Raw genomic sequence first — 21,664 nt, forward strand, 5'->3', positions numbered from 1 at the left:
ATACCTCTCTCCTCACAGGTGTTAAAATAAAGGGTGTACTACATAACTAATTAAACACACGTAACATAATAATATGTATTACATATACATAATAAGTACATGTATAATCACATTGGCTTGGCGTCTTCCCACCACCAGGCGATAACAAACACGTCTCAATATTATTCTTAGGTTTCGAATATCGGTACAGTTGTTTAATGACAGCGTTTTACACAAAAATAAAACGCTAATTAAATAACTTACCATATTCGAAACCTAAACTTTTAATCCTGCCTGGTGTAAATATGTATAATTTTGAGACAATGACTTGGAAATTTGTTTTGGCGGTAACTGTCAAACACCTGTCAAAACCAACTGCTCTGTGGTGGGAATGTGAGAGAGAGAGAGGGACGTATATGCTAGAAAAGGACAATACGACCGACAACACAATGTTGCCATTCTCAATATTATTCTTAGGTTTCGAATATGGTAAGTTATTTAATTAGCGTTTTATTTTTGTGTAAAACGCTGTCATTATATCATTTCGGTTTAAATATCGTTGTTGCATTCGAATTCGAAAAATGCAATTATTTTAAAATTCAATGTTCATTTCGGACCGGTTCACAATCTTCAGTCAGATGTCACTGCTGTCAGAGACTGTCAGTCAGTCAGCTGCGTGGTTGTGTGATTAACAATTTGACATTTATCGATTACGCAGCTGGCATCCATTCTTGTTTTGATTTTATGATAGGTCTGTTTTGAAAACAAAGAAGTAAAAGTCCAAACTTGAAGATGGGCAAGATATTCCTGGATCATATTGGAGGCACTCGTCTGTTCTCGTGTGCAGCGTGTGATGTAAACCTTACTAATCGTTCAGAGCTAATCAGTACAAGATTCACTGGAGCTACAGGTAATTTTTTATAAGTTACGTGGTATTTTTAGTAAGATCATTGTTTATTAATTAAGTATTTCAATCTGCGTATATAGTTTAATGTCATTAAGATGGTCATTGGTCGAATTCAAACATATATTTCAAATATTTGGTTTATTGTATAAATCTACGTCATCGAAATCAGAATGTAATCAAGTAAGTAATTTTATTGTACATTGAAAATGGTAGACACTGTCTACACTGCTAATGAGCACCATAACAATTAAACTTAATGACATATTTCTACATATTTATAAACTTTTTAGTTACATGCGATATTACACTATTTATATTACTACTGCCAGCTCTACTTGTATTGTAATCATTTTATTTATTTTATTTATTAAAAACTTACACATAAGTTAACAGTATAGCACCAAAGCAGTTACATGGTATATACATATTTAAGATTCAAGATTAGAAGAATATTATTATAACATTAAATAACAAAAGAAACATTAACATCTAGCAGACATCTATGTACTTATAATAATGAGATCAAGGATTAACATTATATATACCTATTATATATCTATGCACCTTATCAGTTTCCTGTAAAATCATGAAACAAATATGTGCATATTTAATTGTGGCAATCAATTTCGCTAAACCATTATTGCAATATCAGGAAAGTTGAATATAAACCAAGATGGCTAGCTGTTGGCTGACCTACTTTCCAGTAATAATAAATAATTATATTTTGAGTATCTATTTAAATTATTTTCCAGTCCACTATGTAATTAACTATTTAATTAACACTGGATTAGCTGGGAAAATTAATGGATTTTGAAAATTTTGCAATCTAATTTTGCATACCTTATATTTAGATGTTAGGGGAATATAATTAAGGTTTTTTGAATTTTTTAATAACTTTTAGTCATTTTAATACCAAACATAATCATAAAATGAGATAAATACTTAACCTGTTGAACACCCACCATACAACAAATTGATGCAAAGCAATTTGACCCAAATTGAGTTAGCATCACACGAGTGATGTGGCGCTCCACGGGTTAAAGCTCAGATTATCGCAAAAACAAATATGGTAATAAATAAAGGTGCAAACTTTTGACATTTGTGGGTTGCAACAATGAATGAATTGATAAATTAATTTAAAAATACTGTAAAAACCACAACTTTAAAACATCTTGTTCTATTTCCAAGATAAACAATTTTGCGATGATCTGTCCATGTTCAAGCTATATTCATGACCTCAAGCTTCATAGCCAACTCACTGCTAAATAATTGAAGCTTTTGGGCAACATGAAAGTCTCTTGGCTAATATGATGATGAATTAATTGAATTAAATTTAAAAAATCCTACATTTATACAAGAATTCTCATTAACTTTTAGCACAATAATGAATTTTGTAAAATCATTAAAATATAAAAATCCTACATTTATACAAGAAGCCTCATTAATTTTTAGCACAACAATGAATTAAATATGCAAAATGCACTATTGATTCCAGGCCGCGCTTTTCTCTTCCACAAAGTTGTGAACTTGGTATACTCGGGAGTGCAGGACCGGGTGATGCTAACTGGTCGGCATATGGTGCGAGACGTCTCCTGCAAGAATTGTTCCACCAAGCTCGGCTGGGTGTACGAGTTTGCTACTGAGGAAAACCAAAGGTGACACAAATTTATAATAACTTTACGCCAAAAACAAAGCATTAAAATTTTTACACTTCATCATTAAGGAAAATCATGCATGTTGAAAACAATATCAGTATTGGCTATGTTATATATTTAATTTACTGGGTTATTGCCACATATTACCACCAACTTGTTACCACAAGTACCTATATTGGTTATTTTTTTACCCCTGTACTTACCACTGTGCATTGGTTCGAATTAAGTTCCTTATCTGTAAAACAAAGCCATTGTTTTTTATGCAGTGTGGTTGGCAACCGAAAGGGCGACTCCGTTATGACACTTATGACTATGAGTGAAGAAACAAGCCCTTTTAAAATGCAATTTTATCTTTTTATCCATACCAGTGGTTCCCAAAGTTGACTGGGCTCGGACCCACCTAACAAAAACTGCCAAATTCGGGACCCACTTCTTGGCCGTCTTAAAAAGGGGGCATAAAATATTATTGGTAACGCTGATGCCCTAGTAGTTTCAGGGCCCACTCAATATTCGCTCGCGACCCACGCGCGCGACCCATAGTTTGGGAAATGCTGATGACCTCAGTCGCCAGTTTGTATTGTGGCTACTATAGCTCAATTGTATGTACATATATAGATATATCTATATACGAGTGTATAGTTTTTTTTTATAAATTTCGTTTTGTCGAGACAGATACAAGGAAGGTCGCGTTATCCTGGAGCGAGCGTTGGTCACGGAAAGCGACGGCATAGAGGAAATACAAGTCAACGACGATTAGATTTATACATTTATATACTACATACCCATGTACACTTGTTAGACAAGCATTTGAGTGTCAATCCAAATCTCTACACCAGCGATTGTTTGCAAGGCCATCAAGTCTTGGTCACCTGATGCTTTAATTTCAGTTTTTTTTAAATTAGAGTATGGTATAACGCCACGCCTATCGTGTGCGGCGCGTCATCGTGAACCTTGTGGGTATGCACTAAGGTTGATATTGGGCTACAGCCGCGCGCATTAGTTAGTGTAAGGCCTGAGTGGACGCTCGAAGCGGAGCGTTCGGCGGGGCGTGCAGCGTGTAGGGTTGCCAACTTTTTTTTGGTGGAATATAGTATTTTCCCGAATAAGGCATCAAAAATATCATCATCATCATCATCTCAGCCATAAGACGTCCACTGCTGAACATAGGCCTCCCCCTTGGACCTCCATACGTGCCGGTTGGAAGCGACCCGCATCCAGCGTCTTCCGGCGACCTTAACAAGATCGTCTGTCCATCTTGTGGGTGGACGTCCTACGCTGCGCTTGCTAGTCCGTGGTCTCCACTCGAGCACTTTTCGACCCCATCGGCCATCTTCTCTGCGTGCAATGTGGCCTGCCCATTGCCACTTCAGCTTGCTAATCCGGTGGGCTATGTCGGTGACTTTAGTTCGTCTACGGATCTCCTCATTTCTGATTCGATCACGTAGAGAAACTCCGAGCATAGCCCTCTCCATAGCTCGTTGAGCGATTTTAAGTTTTGAGATGAGGCCGATAGTGAAAGACCACGTTTCGGAGCCGTAAGTCATCACTGGTAATACACATTGATTAAAGACTTTCGTCTTGAGGCACTGAGGTATGTCGGACGAAAAGACATTACGTAGTTTCCCGAACGCTGCCCAACCGAGTTGGATTCGGCGGTTGACCTCTTTCTCGAAGTTGGACCTACCTAATTGGACTACTTGTCCTAGGTAGATGTACGAGTCAACAACTTCGAGTACCGAGTTCCCAACAGAGACTGGGATGGGCACAACATTGGCATTTGACATAAGTTTCGTCTTGTCCATGTTCATTTTCAAGCCCACCCGTTGTGAAACTCGGTTGAGGTCATCGAGCATCATGCTGAGTTCCTCCATCGACTTTGCCATGACTACGATATCGTCGGCAAACCGAAGGTGAGTGATGTATTCGCCGTTGATGTTGATGCCAAGTCCTTCCCATTCCAGGAGCTTGAAGGCGTCTTCCATTACGGCAGTAAACAGTTTCGGAGAGATAACGTCTCCCTGCCTTACGCCTCTTCGCAATGGAATCGCCCTCGTGCTCTGCTCCTGTACTCGGACCGACATGGTGGCGTTACTATACAAACACTTCAACACTTCGATGTACCGATAGTCAATATGGCATCGCTGAAGAGACTCAAGCACCGCCCATGTTTCCACCGAATCGAAGGCTTTCTCATAGTCCACAAACGCTAAGCATAATGGCAAGTTATACTCTTCGGTCTTCTGTATAACTTGCCGCAGCGTATGGATGTGGTCTATGGTACTATGGCCTTTTCGGAAACCGGCTTGTTCGGGAGGCTGGAAGTCATCAAGTCTGTGTTCGAGACGGTTCGTGATGACCCTTGAAAACAGCTTATAGACATGGCTCAGAAGCGTGATGGGTCTGTAGTTCTTCAATAGGTTGTTATCACCTTTTTTGAAGAACAGCACCACCTCGCCTCTATTCCATGTTTCAGGCGTTATGCCCTCGGACAAGACGGAATTAAAGAGCTTCTGGAGGACTTTAAGTACCGGTGTTCCACCCGCTCTCAGAAGCTCTGAAGTGATTCCGTCTTTGCCCGGCGCCTTGTTGTTCTTAAGCTGCTTCAGGGCCATCCTAATCTCGTACAGACTGATGTCCGGGATATCTTCGGTATAATGTCGGGACAGCTTGGCTCTTGGATCTCCTACCAAGCTGTCAACGGGCTTTGCGATCGAAGTGTATAACTGTCCATAGAACCTCTCGATCTCACCTAAAACCTCCGCTTTGCTCGACGCTATGCTGCCATCTTCCCGTTTCAGCTTTGTCAGCTGGCTTTGCCCAATAGACTTGTCCTTTGCGAACACTTTGGAGCCTTGGTTTCGCTCAATAGTCTCTTTAATACGGTTAGTATTAAAGAGACGCAGATCATGTCGCAAGGACTTAGATATACGTCTATTGAGCTGCCTATATGACTCCGCGTCATCGGGAGACTGCAACTGTAGCGAGCGTCGTTCAGCCATGAGGTTTAAGGTTTGCTCGGTCAATTTCTGAGGTCTATCTTTACGGCGGGATCTAAAAAACTTAGACCCTACTGTGTGGACAGTTTCCACTAGCCCGTCGTTGATTTCGTCCACTGAAGCCAAGTTCTCTAGGCAAGCAAAGCGGTTAGAGAGCTCGAGTTGAAAGCTTTCGGGGTTTTGAACATAGGCTCGAGTAGGTCGGAGCGTAGACTTCATCAGGCTGGACCTTTCAAGTTTAATATTGATATTCAGTGTGCCTCTTACGATTCGGTGATCACTACCGGTCTTTACCCTGTTGATCACAGAGACATCACTGAATATCCGTTTCTTGTCGGTCATGATGAAGTCTATCTCGTTTCTCGTGGAACCGTCAGGACTCATCCAGGTCCATTTCCTGTGAGGCGGCTTCTGGAAGAAAGAGTTCATCATGAAGAGTTCCTCTCTCTCCAGAAAGTCGGCCAGCCTCTGACCCCTAGGGTTCCGTTGCCCATACCCAAATTGCCCCACTCTCAACTCATCCCCGCTTCTCTTGCCCAACTTTGCGTTGAAGTCCCCCATAACAACAGTAAAGTAGGTTTTAGAAGTATGTATGGCCCTACTTACGTCCTCATACATAGCTTCTACTTCATCATCGGAGTGTGACGAGGTCGGTGCGTATACCTGAATGACCTTCAGCGAATATCTTTTGGATATTCTGAGTATTAGGTATACCACCCTGCTCGACACACTGTCGATGGTTATTATGTTGTTTACGAGGGACTTGTGAACGAGAAACCCGACACCACCTTGGGACTGTTGGTCGCCCTCCCGGTGGTAGAGCAAGTTACCAGACTTCAGGGTTGTCGTGTCCTCCCCCTCTCTACGGACTTCGCATAACCCTACAATGTCCCAGTGTAACCTGCTCAGTTCCTCTTCCAGCTCGCAGATCTTTTCGTCAGTCCTCATAGTGCGTATGTTGTGTGTTACCAGGGCCAGTCGTCGTCGGGGCGGGTAGCCGGATCTTTGCCGGAGATTCTTAGCACCCCTGACCCCGCTAATGCCCTGACCGCTACCATAGCCAGAGCACCCGGGGTCGCCGGAACCTCGGGGCCGTGGTTCTATTGTGCTCATCATGATGGGGGGTGAATGCCATAATCGCCACGCTTGGCAGGCGGGTTGGCGATCGCAGTCGAGTACACCGAATTTGAGGGACGCTGCTGCCCGTCCACCGGTGGCCTTGGACGTAGTTTAAGGACATACCCGGGTCCCCGAATACCCGTTTTCCCGAATAAGGCATCAAAAATATAGTACATTTCAAAAAAATATAGTACTTTTAGATAAAATACTAAAGATGAGTGTAATATACGTTTAATCGGAAATATAGTATTTTAGCGTACTATATATTATATAGTATTTTTCCAAAAGTATATAGTACAGAGGGCCAAAATATAGTACAATACTATATAATATAGTACGGTTGGCAACCCTAGTAGCGTGGCGTCGGGTTCACAAGTGATTTGAACATGCACGCCGCACGCCCCGCCCCGCTGCACGCTCAACTCGAGCGTCCACTCAGGCCTTACACTTAGCGTCTTAGGCGATCAAAGGGTTAATTCAAAGATAATACCTAATTTAAACCCTCCATGTAGAATCGCTTGTCGAACATGTCTATGCTTGGGGACGTAGCATTAAGTTTTATGCAATACATTCGTAAAGTAATGCCCACGTAACGAGATAAAGAATGTAAACAAACATTATTCAAACTATATTATTTGAACTAAATTATTATTATGACAGAGATAATAGTCGCTGGCTATAGCTAATAGAGTTAGACCAAGAAAAGTCTGCAGCGATTTTGATAGCCCACGCAGTGCAAGTGTTATTTATACTTCATTATTTCATAGAACTTTGACGTTTAAAATAACACTTGCACTGCGTGGGCTATCAAAATCGCTGGAGACTTTTCTTGGTCTAACTCTAGTTATGAAATTCAGTCAGATTGTTTATATCTTTATCTAGTTTCGTTGGCTTTACTTTACACATATTTATTTTAAATCCTATGTCTTCGCAATTCGCCGGCTATGGCGGTGAACTTTTAGATTGGCCTGCGGATAACTTAAGATAAACACTGAAGATTTGACTTGCTATGTGCTCACATACTAGTATATGGGCCACCACACACTAGCGTCTTTTGAGCGTCGGCGTCTAGTCAGCGCTATGGGAAATGGCGTCGCTGCGCAGTTGCGCTAACGTTGCGTCGAGCAGCATGCTTAGAGAAGACGTCGACGCTCGCGAGACGCTAGTGTGGGGTGGCTCTAAATGTTTTTATACATGGGCGCCGGCAGCGGGGTGCAAGGGGGTGCACTTGCGGCCCCCTGGCAGGAAAGAAAACACAGGAAAAAATACAAAATATATATTTTTTATCCGTGTGGTCGCTCTCGTGTCCCATCGTTGAGCGATTCCACGTTTTCACATGTCGTAACGTGCTAAATGTACCTACGTTCGATGCTACATACTTAAATGACGGCATAGAGTGCTTCTATTTCACATATGCACCCCCCTGAAAGTAATCCTGGCGGCGCTCATGTTCTTATATAACAAGTTAGTAATATTTATAATTGGGTATACAATCAGCATTAGTATATCTTCTTATTTTACTCAAGTATGTAACTAAAAAAACTTGGCACCCAGTTTGATCTGAATTCTTTTGTCGGCGAAGTAGTTTTCATATTTTTGTTTTCGATGGGTTTACGTTTTATTTCGGAAATATTCTGGATGCGAGCGGCATATAAGATTAAATTACAAGGACTTAAGTTTTCTCCTACAGCCAATGGTTTATGTTGTGATTAAATAGATGTAAGTATTATAATTAATTTGGCGATGTTAAATTTATGATAGGTTGAGCCTATATTTTATTCGAAATTTAAATTTATCATAAAGGGGCCCACAGATTACCAGTTCGCCGGACGATATCAGTCTGTCAGTTGTTCGGAGTTGTCAACAGGCCGATATCGTCCGGCGGACTGGTAATTAATGGGCCCCTTAAGGCGTGGTTAAGTAAATGCAAATTAAAAATGCTGTTTTAGTCTTATTTGATCGAGTTAGAAATTAAGAGTTAATTTAAGATTCCACACCATAATGAATGCAGTTCACAAACATCTCTATCTCTCACTAAGTATAATTGTTCCTGAAATATATTTACACGACCTTATTGTTCGTGTCATAAAGGCGTGTTAGCATATTTTTGAAACGTTGGCTTGTAGATGTTTGTAAACTCGAATGTAGGTACCTACCTATTTTTCTTGGAATATGTGTAATTACTAATTATTACCTATATATAATATTTTAAACTTTCGCGTTTTGAACACATATTAACTCACATTTATAGACGTGTCTAACGCGAATTTTCGCCAAAGGATCTATATATCGCGGTAGACCCGTTTGTGTAATTAAATAAAGGATCTATCTTCGGACGGGTGCGTGGATATTGTGTGTTGCGTGTCGGACTATTGACAATAATTAACATTATGTGTAGTGGGTGGTTTGAAAATGTGATGTCTACCCCAAACTTCTCCATACACTTATCGTCGAGTAGTTGCACAAATCTCTGTTTTGACATTTTGCTGGGACATCAGTCAGCCGCGACCACGACCAGTGAAACTAGGGAATGCAAATCGGTTATTTTTTGTATGGAAATAACCGCGGTTTCGGTTAATAACCGATAATTTCCATACAAAAAATAACCGAAAATAACCGATTTGCATTCCCTAAGTGAAACCTGTGTCGAAACGTCGGTAAATCAAGGTAATGGAATAAAATTCGCGTTAGACCCGTCTATAAATGTGAGTTAATATTACCTATATGGCAAAATCGACAATCAATTTACAATTTATCGCTATTCCATTATATCTAACCCAACATAACATTGCAAATTACTTTTTGATGAAGCATTTACTACTTATTTTAACTCAATCACTGCCAGCGACCCGCTAGGCGAGTTCTCTGTTCATGAGCTTTTCGTTACATACGATTTTTCACGTGTTATCAGCTGCGTTCCTAGCACATAGCTCGCGCTGGCAGTGAATGTGCTAAGATAAAAAAATATAAAATGGTAACATTGGTAACCATATAAATCGCCACTACACTGTTTTTGAGGGAAAACTTCTTTGAATATTTTGTTTTTTTTTGTTCTTATATAGTATATAACGCCGCGTTCCCACTATATCACAACGACATACATTCGTTAGTAAAGATAGGTAAAGTCGACGTCAAAGATATGTTTACACTTTTTGCCTTTTATTACAAAAGAGTAAGGTGCAAAAGTGTAAACATATTTTTGACGTTGCCGTACAAGCCACTACAGGAAAATTATCGTTCCATATGTGCATATGTGAACACCTGACGCACGAGTCACGACTATCTGTCGTTACGACATAGTGGGAGAGGGGCCTTACCTGGTATTATGTTACTAAATAGAGAATTATAGAAATAAACAGTTTTAAAATAGGACACATATTTATCATTATTTCCAAGTCAGGTTTTTCCTACAGCTTACATTGCCGTGAAACTTATTTGTAGGTTCGTCGTCTCCGATGAGTAGATGAGAGCAGAACTGGCGAAATAAAGATGTTGATTTCATTTATATCTTATGACCGTAATTACGGCCGAAACCAATAGGATTGAGGAGGCTGTCCTACGTAGTGATCCAAAAGACTCGAGCCCTGTTAGCTCTTTTTTTAGGGCTTGCCTCATCTCTTGACGCCTAAAAGCCTATTTTACTAAAGAAATAAAAAAGGCTTTTAGCCTTTTAGGCGTCAAGAGATGAGGCGAGCCCTAAAAAAAGGCTCACAGGGCTCGAGTTTTTTTTGTTTATAATGTTATTTTGTTCCTATAAATACATATTTGGATTTTGCATAGAACTTGGCACTCATTTAGATCTCCATTCTTTTTGCGGCGAACCCCACTACACAGCCAAGCGTAATTTTTGAATTGAACTTGGCTCTCCTTTTTTACATTTATGTTTTTGGTTGTACTATTTATACTGTTTTTATTAGTATTGAATTCTAACAATATTTTGGCGGTAACTACTGGGAAAAAAAATCCCACCTTTTACCAGTCAGCCGAAGTTGGTGGTAACTAGTGGGTTTTTTTTTCCCAGTAGTTACCAGTGGTAAAAGGTGGGAAAAAAATCCCAGTAGTTACCACTGGTAAGAACTTGGTGGGAATAATCCGCTGTGCCCGTTAGCCCATTTTATCAAGTCAGTCGTCAGAAACGTTCTGTAGAAGTGGCGTGGACACTTCGACAGGTGGGTCGCAGTTGGGGCTTCGCCTGCCACGCGCTAATAGCGTGTGCCTGGGGGGCACTTCGGATCAGGCCACGCGTATGTATCAAGTGACATAATTCCATGACAGTATTCGTGCACTGCGGTGGAAATAGCGTGTGCCTGGGGGGCACTTCGGATCAGGCCACGCGTATGTATCAAGTGACATAATTCCATGACAGTATTCGTGCACTGCGGTGGAAGTATCTAGGTGCATGCATTTTGAAACGAAGCGTTTTGTACCCACGTGCGTAGCTTCACGGGGGTTCCGGCTTTACGGCCTGATTCTATAAAGATATGCAATTTATTAACGCTTTTCCAGGTTGTACCAATCTAGAAGGTTTTCCCAAAAGAAACAAATCGTCAGATGACAACCAAGACTCACTAATTACCAACACAAGTTCATAGCCATAGTGAACCATATTAATACTTAAATAAGGTTGGTTTTTGTTAAAAAAAAATTTCGAAATTAGCGAGTTTTAGTTATCATCTGATGAAATATATTCCAAATAGTTACGTTTAGTGATTCATTTCCAGACAACTCACATTTCCCGAAAGACCAATCTAATTTCAACCTTAAATCGGATTTCTAAGGTTGGAATTAAATTGACACGTCACGTACCTACGTATAAATCGTACTATGCCTGGAAAAGGGTTAAGTCGGTAGGAGTTTGGTGCTCAAGTGCTCATACACAACAGAACAAACTACATAATACAATATCACATTTTATTATTTATTACATCATATAACACAACATATATCTTTAGCAGATAACATAAAATTTTCTGTGTTTTTACAGCAGTTAAGCTCCGCTTTTAAAATTGGAATACGGTATAAATAAAATGCCAACAACTTAATATAGTGCGGGCCGTCCAAGCGGTGATGTACCTAATACTTAACATAGACTTTGTGCGGAAATACCTAGAAGAGTCGTGGAATATAAAATATAAGGGAACCAGTACATTATATGACTCTTCTCTTTCCGAACAGACTCTAACGTAAACGGTAGCTTAACGGTATTGTACAGCTCTTAGTAGGTTTAGGAGGGTTTCCTATTTCTCAATTTTTGTGGGCAATCCCTTATCGTGTTATTGCACAAATGAAGCATACACCCTTCTCAAAAAATTGCCGATTCCTATTTAGATGATTGCGTAAAACTATCTCTCAGTACATACGCGGGCGACCCGCTAAAATTGAGAAATTAAAAAAATAAGGCCCACCTACAACCTTAAGGCTAATAATCAGTTCTGTTTTTATTACGACCGTGCCAATGAGATTTGACTGCTTGAACCGACCCTACATACTATCGGCCTCAAAAGTCGTTGGACCTTTTAGAACCTTGTCATTATTCGAATTCACATGTTCATACTTACTGTCTTTAAATGCGACAAAGTCCTAAAGTGTTACAAGCTTCTTTCGACGCCGACTATACCTACATAGAATATCTAACGGAAAATAAATTTCATACTTAATAAAATAAATATCGCACCATCCTGTGATCATCATCATGTTAGAACATGGGCCGAATTTCACAATTAATATAAGCACCTCATCTTTCTTTATGACAAGAATAATAAATCAAAAACTTACATTTAATATTAAAGTAAATAAAATATTACCAAAGTGATGGATTTTGTTGCGTCGATCGATACTTAAAAAACATGTTGGAAACAGAAATATGAATCTTCTTAGAAGTAGTGTTGCGAATTAAATACTCAATGTAAAGAGAAGTTATTATACCCGAAATAAAATCGAATATAAGCAACACCTTCACGGCCTTCACCGTCCACTGGGTAGCTCTATCTATATAAAATAAATACGTGGATTGGCTGAGCCGCGAGGCCAAAGGGTCCATGAGCCCTTAGAATAAACGAGACCAACGTCACGAGGCCTCAGGAGCTCAGGGGCCAAAGGGACTACGGAAAATTTCCTGCAGTTACACACATAAGCCGGACCAACATTTTATATAAAAAAAATCGGTTGAATCTAAAATCCAATTCGAGATCACATTGAAGCCGCGCTCGGCCTTATGTATTACGAGTATAAAACATACTTGTTCAAAACATTATCAAGTTATATACGTGCGCGTAATATACATACGTAACTATATAATAGTTTCAAACTACCAAAAACCATCCTACTCCTCAACAACATTTATTTTCCATACACTTCTGTTCTGTTACGATTTCGTGAAACGTATTTATAACCAAATTAAATTACATATCTATAAAGTTAAACTTTTAAAAAACTATGGAAAAATCGATAACCGAGACCGCTAGCCGAGTCTCATAAAATCTTAAGAAATATGACTCAATACTCGGAACAATGGTGCTGAACAAAATAACATCCCATTAACAAATTTCAGGGATTTCCAACAGGATGTTTTTGTTGGATTACATTTTATTAACTTATTATTCTTATTCTTATTAACTCTAAGAATTTAGCTTGATTATAACAATATTACTATACAACTCTCGAAATGTTCCCGTTTTGTCGATTTCTATGTAAAATGATGGCTCGAATAAAATCTAAGAGAAACTATGTGATGTCTTTTAGAAATCGATTTGTTACATTACTTGTGTTCAAATGTAAATAAAAAGTATTGTACACTGAATTGCGTTGCCTGTTTTGAATTTCGTTGCATGTGAAGCAAAAGTGAAGAGGTCCGCAGTGTCCGCACATTCATTCTATAAAACCAGCTTCCCTTGCTTGTTGCACCAAAAAAAGAGCACCTCATGAGATAAGCTGTGTGATCGGGTCTGGCTACGAAGGTTAGAGGCGCCGCGCCACAAGTAGTCACCCGACAAGACAGCGTTATTTCCACGCGCCGAATCTCTCCACGATCTCTTTCGGGTGATTGCGCGCCTTCGAGTCCGCAGAGCCTAGCCCCACGCGCTGCTTCACCGTCTCGATGAACTCTAGCACCGCCATGTAGATGAACTTATACTGAGCCTCATTCTGCACCATTCCAGAGCGCTGGTCGCGCACCATCTGCACGGTGCGGTGGACGTCGATCTCGCAGTCGAAGCCCTCCTTCCTGATCTGGTCGAGGATCATGTCGATGACGATGAAGGTGCCCGTGCGGCCGATGCCCGCCGAGCAGTGCACGCATACGACGGCGGCGGCCGGCGGCGAGTCGCTCGTCATGATCTGCTGCAGGCGGTAGTTCACGTCCAGCAGGATGTTCAGCACGCGGCCAGGCTCAGACGGCACGCCGTGGTCGGGCCACGCCGTGAAGTGAAAGTGGAAGATCTGTCGCTTGACGCCCGGCTCGTCGCTCTTCGTAACCAGGAATCGCCGCAGCGTGTAGTCCTGTGTCGACGACTCGAACTCGTTCACGATCGTGAACTTCATTATTGAATCTGTCTTGTTCAAATGCGGCCAGTACCTCTCGCATTTGACCTTGCCTCGTTCGATCTCTTTAGTCGTCATTATGATGACGCGGACGTCCTCCTGCCAGATCATGGACCAGAACTGATAGATGGTGGTGGGCAGGCAACCCTGCGTGGCGATGTATGTCTTATGATATACGTGCTCGGCGACACCATTCTCTGCCTCCACCGCGGCTTTCGGTATCGTCGTGTTGACATAGTTGGGATTCGAGGGGAGAACGCTGGGTTCGTAAGGAGGAAGCGACTTATGAGTCCCGTTGCCATACGATTTCAGACTTTCCTTGGAGCCTAATGACTTTTCTTCTGTGATAGGCGTGTGATTCGGGGAGGACTTGTCTTTGCTCTTGGTAGGCGTGCCGCTGCGGAGCTGCGGGCAGCCATTCTCGTTGGAGCCGTTGCAGTCGTGGTCGGCGCCGGGCTCGGTGCTGTCGCAGCGGATGTAGTTGGCGTTGATGTAGTCGGCGCCCGGGAGCGCGTCCGCCGGGATATCCCGAAGCACAACGCGGGTGTGGTCGAATGGGATGATATTCTTATACCGGTTTTTTCTGATATTTTCGGGCTTGGAGCCCTCCATGCGGTCGAACAGCTGTAGGTTCTCCATCATCTGCAGCGTCTCGAACTCCTCCCAGAAGCCCTGTTTGTAGGCCATGCTCTCTATGGGTCCCTCGTTCTCCTTCTGCAGCTGTTTGACACGAGTCTGGAAGTGGCGCACCTGGATGCGAGTTGCGTTGAAAGGCTGCATGAGGCGCAACACCTCGCCTGTGGTCTCGACCATGGGGAAGCTGCGGTAGTGCTCGACGAGACTGACAAGGTCGGGAAACTGTTGTCCGCCGCCGACGTCGTACTTTTTGTCCTGGCGGCGAATGATGACGTGTGTAACGCGGTCGTGGGTCCTCACGGAAAGGACAAAGTCCCCAGGCTGGCGCTGGGACTCGCGCACTAGGAAGGAGCCGTTCTTCCCGTTTTCGAGCATCATCCTCTCCGCTTCTTTAGCGGTGAGCTGGCCGTGGTACCAGCGTTCAGTGGTAGGATCGGCACAGTTGAGTGGAGTTTTTAATCGGATGACGTTACCGTTTTTCTCGCGCAGCTGGCCCTGGTTCTCCATGTAATACTGGACGAGCTCGGAGAGCGTGGCGAACTTCTCGCCGCCGTACAAGTCGAGGAACTCCCCGTTGTTCTGTATCTTGATGTGCGTGACCTCGTTGCCGCGGCGCACGGACAGCGTGAAGTCGCCCTGGTTGCTCATGCTGGGCCGCGCGAGGAAGAACCCGTCGCGGCCGCAGTCCATCAGCAGCCGCTCCGCGTCCACGCCCGTCAGCGACGGGTGGAACCAACGCCGAGTGATCATCCTATACTGATAGCGCCACCACTTACTCTATTATATCAGATTAGTTACCCCTTTTGCCCCTTCAAACGCCATAGATTCTCAACAATCATCTGAAATGGAAAAAAAAACATCTTTTAATTATTGTCCTACTCTATGGAGCTGTTACTTGATGAATACTTAGGTTTATGCTGCGTTTCGTAGTTTTTAACAGTGAGTATCGAATTTAGAAAGCTAATTGCCACGATTTAACCCATCAATCATTGAAATAGTCAGTTGGACGGCGTGAGAACGCTATTCATAGAGTTCTACAAAACGTAACATTCACCAGTAAAACAATACAATGTAATTACTACTGAGAACTATACAGTAAGCTGCTCTTTGCATAGCACTTCTATTCTATTTATTCTAGTTCGCTTTTAGACGTTATATTCTTTGTAAATTAATATTCCAATGAGAAGAGCTACGTATTTAAACACAGTTCAATAAGTGTGCCATTAGAGACGTCAGATTATTATCTACACGTTTTTCCTTAACCGCAAAACTATACCTAAGTGCAACTACTACCGCTAACGACGAACGATCTACATGAAACGCGCAGCAAGAACTTCATTTATGTCGGTGTTTATTGATGTACAGACAGGACAAAAGGATTGCGTTGCACATTGTTAATTAAAGATAGAATTACATAGTTAAAGATTAATACAATGCGCTTATGAACGTCAAATAAAGCTACACCGGCTTTAGAGCCCTAGAGGGTTAGCCCTACCCCTACACCTCTGCCTCGAGAAGATAAATCCCCACTCAATTGGAGGAGGGTATCCCAATATGGGACCGGCAAGAAACTCGGCGGCACACATCTTTTCAAAACATTACATCTTGAATTTCAATGCAACGTTATTTTGTAGTTCTCTCAGTTTTTATATCCAAGAATTCCAAGATGCTAATTGTAATGCGCGGTTGTTTTGCGTCAACGGAATATAGGAAATATGGCAATGCGCGTCCCTTTACCGCGTAAAACAAAAGGTATATGGTCATTCAATTATCTGATGTAAAATGGTTATGCGGAAAACGAATCGCGTTTAAAGCTGAGTTTATCGCATAAAATAACCGCGTGTCTGTGTATAAATTTTGTACTAAAATGTCAGATCCGCCGGAGAAATTTGGGAAATCCAACAGTCATTTTAGTATCTGGTCTAAAATTAATACAGAAAAAAAGGATCAGTTGGTACAGGTACCAGGTAAATAGAACAGAATTATTGAATTTAGTCTTCTTCTCTAGTCTTTTATGCAAGACATCACTAGATGGCGCTGTACTTTTAATTTCCATACCTTAATACGGTCAGCATCAAATAAAACATAGATAATGGCAAAGTGGCAGTCATCCATTAATTTCGTGAGGTCTTTTTGTAAGATTTTTGACCCCCTCCCCCTCTGGTGAGATGTCGTGAGATGTGGCTCGGCCCCCTCCCCCCTTCCTAGAAGTTTCGACCCTTAACCTGTGAATCCATATGCACCAATGACACCACAGGAGTTCTAAGCGTCCATATAGCCAGCTAGCTACTAATAGGCTACAGTAACTGCTTACCGTGAAGCTAGCCACATGCTTGGGTGTCATTACTGTTTAACCTCCATGAGTTAAGCCTAACATTTTGTCCACAGCTGTTCATAACTACACATGGCTTAACACCTGTATTGATTTAGGCAACAAATATAATGACCACCAAAAAATACTTTGGTACCCTAAATAAAAAAATCATGCTTACCAAAAACAATTACTGAACACCAAAAAAATAAGGCCTAAAATTACAAAATTACCACCGTTTTAATTACGACTGCACTTCAAATTGTATTCGAATACCAAATATATTGAATGATCACCAAAAATCATTAATGATCACCAAATCTTGAAGACCAAATTAATGTGATATTTTCACCTAAATAAACCACTATGATTACCAAAAAATGTATACATATTACCAAATAAAGTAAACTGATGCCAAAATTACTAGCCCCTCCCGCTCAACCCCCCGTACCCCGCACCGCATACCTACCTAACCTAACCTACTCTTCTAGTAGCATACTGAAATGCTACTAGAATAGTGGGTTAGGTTAGGTTTGAACTGCGACCCTTACAGAAAAGAAATACTACTAGAAAAGTGGGTTAGGTTAGGTTTGAACTGCGACCCTTACAGAAAAGAAATGCTACTAGAAAAGTGGGTGTGGTCAGGTTTAAACTGCGACCCTTACAGAAACGAAATGCTACTAGAAAAGTGGGTTAGGTTAGGTTTGAACTGCGACCCATACAGAAACGAAATTCTACTAGAAAAGTGGATTAGGTTAGGTTTGAACTGCGACCCATACAGAAACGAAATGCTACTAGAAAAGTGGGTTAGGTTAGGTTTGAACTGCAACCCATACAGAAACGAAATGCTACTAGAAAAGTGAGTTAGGTTAGGTTTGAACTGCGACCCTTACAGAAACGAAATGCTACTAGAAAAGTGGGTTAGGTTAGGTTTGAACTGCGACCCATACAGAAAAGAAATGCTACTAGAAAAGTGGGTTAGGTTAGGTTTGAACTGCGACCCTTACAGAAACGAAATGCTACTAGAAAAGTGGGTTAGGTTAGGTTTGAACTGCAATCCATACAGAAACGAAATGCCACTAGAAAAGTGGGTTAGGTTAGGTTAGAAAAAGATGACGAAGTGGATTTATTAATTTAATAGGATAACGATATATTAAATATTTGCATATTTTTAATTAAAATGTGGTTACAATTTTGGTGGTCATTTACTATTTTTGGGTTTACAATGATTATTTTGGAGTCATTTGCTTCAATAGGATAGCAAGATTTAAAAATTTGGTTAGAATTCTACATTAAAATGGAGTTCTAATTTTGGTGGTCATTTACTATTTTTGGGTTTACAATGATTATTTTGGTGTCATTTTATTTAATAGGATAGCAAGATGTAAAAATTTGGTTATCATTTCACATTAAAATGGGGTTTGAAATTTGGTAATCATTTACAATTTTTGGGTTAATAATGATTAGTTTGGTGTCATTTCCTTTAATAGGATAGTAAAATGTAATAAAATTGGTAATCATTTCACATTAAAATGGTGTTATAATTTTGGTGATCGTTTATTATTTTAGGGTGGTAAAGTAGATTATTTTGGTATTAAATTTTATTAAATCTGGTGATCAGTTAAATAGCAGCCATTGATTTAATCTTGATATACCTATTAATTATACCTACTGAGGAACATTCAAATTATAAATTTTAAATCTGTAAAAAAAGCAATTTATAAAGCTATTATTCCCATTAATATAATATATGTCATATAATCATATTATATAAATTTTCATATCCCTAATAGGCTTGAGTCGGTCCTGAACTAAGAACTATTAAGAATGAAATCCCATCAAGGACCCAATGGAACTAAATCTTTTTGCACGCTCTTAATCGGTCTTTAGGTCCTTTAGTTCAGTAGGATTCGAGAGCGCTTGACTGAAACGTAAAATGGACGGAACGAAACGGTTGTCAATGTCGCTGGCACGAGTGTGAACGAGATGAAAGAACGACGTGACACTCCTAAGCCCGTAAAATATGAAGGAAAATCAAATATATTTCGACATATTTGATATTTTTTAATTATGTTAAGGTGTTTTAATGTTTAATACCGACACATCGTATCGTACAAGTTGAATTGGATTCAGTTACCAAAGATTGGAAAGCAACCAATGAAAAATCGACTCCTATTCATTCCCGGCTCTCAACGCCCGAACTGAACTAAAGGAACTAAAAGACCGAACTAGTTAGTTTGACCGATTGACCGAGAGTGGAGCGCTCTCTGTAGTGACCGAGCAGGCACAAGCCTAATCCCTAATCCTTAACAAATAAATATGGAATTTGTAATTGATGTGTATAATTTTTTTTTTATTATTTGAATTTAATTTAATTATGTGACCGGCCTTTTGTGGTTGAGTAAAACAATAAGCTAAAAATAAAAATTATTATATGTCGCTTTCCATATTGAAAGGTACCTTATGATAACTGTAAAATTATTTAGAACAAAATATCAATCCTCCTACAAATATTCGGCGGCCGGATACCAAATATTCGGCCCATGGTCAGGCCGAACATATGGTATCTGGCTAAACAACTATCCGTTGCATCTCTAGTAAACAAAGGACCCTATTACTAAGACCCCGCTGTCTGTCCGTCTGTCTATCTGTCACCAGGATGTAACTCATGAACCGTGACAGCTAGACAGTTGAAATTTTCACATATGATGTATTTCTGTTGCCACTGTAACAACAAATACTAAAAACAAAATAAAATAAATATTTAAGTGGGGATCCCATACAACAAACGTGATTTTTGGGCGTTTTTTGCTTAATGGTTTGGAACCCTTTGTGCGTGAGCCCGACTCGCACTTAGCCAGTTTTTTCTGTTACTATGTTATAGGGCTGGTAGTATTACAGTGTATTTTGAAACCATTTCTACTCTACTGGCCATTTCACCATTACTAATACTGGCCAGTTTTCTTGGTAATAGTTAATTTTGTAGTACTAATAGTGGAGAAAAACTTCTGTAAATAGGTAGATTGCTACATTTGTATACCTATAAATATTAGGGATGTACCGACTAGTCGCCGACTAGTCGGGAAAGCCGACTATCCGGCCACATTTGTAGTCGGCGATTAGTCGGCGACTAGTCGGCAAAAATGGCCGATTAGTCGGCACTTTATTAGTGAAAGAATACCATATATTTTATGTTTATTTTACTAAAATACCTATTCAGGATGCATACGAAAGTTGGTGGGCTGGTGTTTTCCTCTACAGGTCGATCTCAACTGATTCTCGTGTAATTTCATGTGCAAGTTCGATAGTAATTTTTTTTAATTATTATCCAGTTTCTGTTTTTTTTTAATGGTAGAGCCATGAGGAACTATTAATGTTATTGCAAAATTTAGAGACTTAGACTGTTGCTCGTAAAGACGTTGACCACAGGGGATAGGTTCTTAACTGGCGACTGCGTACGGGAAATAGAGCCTTGGAAATACCTCCTACAAGCTGTACTGACGGTCTGCTCAGGATCGTAAAATAAAAAAACTAAAGACAGAAATTGAACGAGGATTCTTGTGATAGGTCTTTGAACCGGTAGAGGACACCTTTTAGCCAAGCTAATATGATGAATAGCGCAACCAAAGGAGCATAACGTATTTCACCTGAACTTATACGAAACTAGTGATCTGGCCGACTAGCCGACTAATCGGCCATTCGAGCGCCGATTAGTCGGCTAGTCGGCCAAATCAATAGTCGGTACATCACTAATAAATATACAAGCTGTTCAAATATTATATTTTAAAAGCAAATTTTTGAAGCATATACGAGTTAAATTGTATAAACTGTATAAAGCATAATCAAATATTTAGAAGGGCAGGGACTACTTGAGTTACAATTTCATCATAGAGAACCCTTTTGTTAATCTGAATACATATGTTATTCACATTTAAAGCACTAACAATAAATATGTATCCTATAGCTGAGTAAAGTCAGTTCTAATGATAAGACCACATGAAGTCCCAGAAATATTGTACTACAGGATAAGAAAGAAGTTGACTGTGTTTTTAAAAGGTTGAATTCAGGGACAAGATAAGCACACTACATTCTAGGGTCCTATCTTCCACAGTAAATATATTGCCATCAAATACAATAAGCTTCATACCTACATGTGTATAAATAAGCGTATACTGTGTATAGCACATTTTGACAAGATATAACGCATAATAAGATTTCAAGTATAAGTTTACCCTAAACTTACCTCATGAAGGCACTCGAACAATAAACATTGAGTACCACAGTAAATAGGAGGTTCATGGATCGAAACCTTGTTGCTATGCTGACTTTAGACCCTTTGTAACACAGTTTTCAAGGGCGTATACACCCGTACGCTGTTGCACATGGACATTCACAAACATGAAATGTAAGAAATTAATAAATAGAGCTATAATGCCATGTGTGTAACGAACTAAAATGTTAAACTAAGATTTTGTAATCGAAAAACTAAATAGGATTTCATCCCAGCCTGCACTCGACTAAA

General features: G+C 40.4%; 2 protein-coding genes across 2 annotated transcripts; one reads left to right on the forward strand and one right to left on the reverse strand.

Annotated features, from left to right (window-relative positions):
• The first annotated feature begins 692 nt into the window (after positions 1-692).
• LOC134806442 (protein yippee-like 5) lies at positions 693-10,028 on the forward strand. The gene is made up of 4 exons (XM_063779722.1): positions 693-889; positions 2,382-2,541; positions 3,214-3,544; positions 7,117-10,028. Exons 1-3 carry the CDS (start codon positions 772-774, stop codon positions 3,296-3,298), a joined length of 363 nt encoding a protein of 120 aa, XP_063635792.1. The 5' UTR covers positions 693-771; the 3' UTR covers positions 3,299-3,544; positions 7,117-10,028.
• Positions 10,029-11,553: 1,525 nt separating this feature from the next.
• LOC134806392 (tyrosine-protein phosphatase non-receptor type 11) lies at positions 11,554-21,653 on the reverse strand. The gene is made up of 2 exons (XM_063779646.1): positions 21,386-21,653; positions 11,554-15,670 (listed from the first exon to the last, which is right to left on the reverse strand). Exon 2 carries the CDS (start codon positions 15,579-15,581, stop codon positions 13,656-13,658), a length of 1,926 nt encoding a protein of 641 aa, XP_063635716.1. The 5' UTR covers positions 15,582-15,670; positions 21,386-21,653; the 3' UTR covers positions 11,554-13,655.
• Positions 21,654-21,664: the final 11 nt, after the last annotated feature.

This window comes from Cydia splendana, chromosome 3 (genome assembly GCF_910591565.1).
Source record: "Cydia splendana chromosome 3, ilCydSple1.2, whole genome shotgun sequence".
Lineage (NCBI taxonomy): Eukaryota > Metazoa > Arthropoda > Insecta > Lepidoptera > Tortricidae > Cydia > Cydia splendana.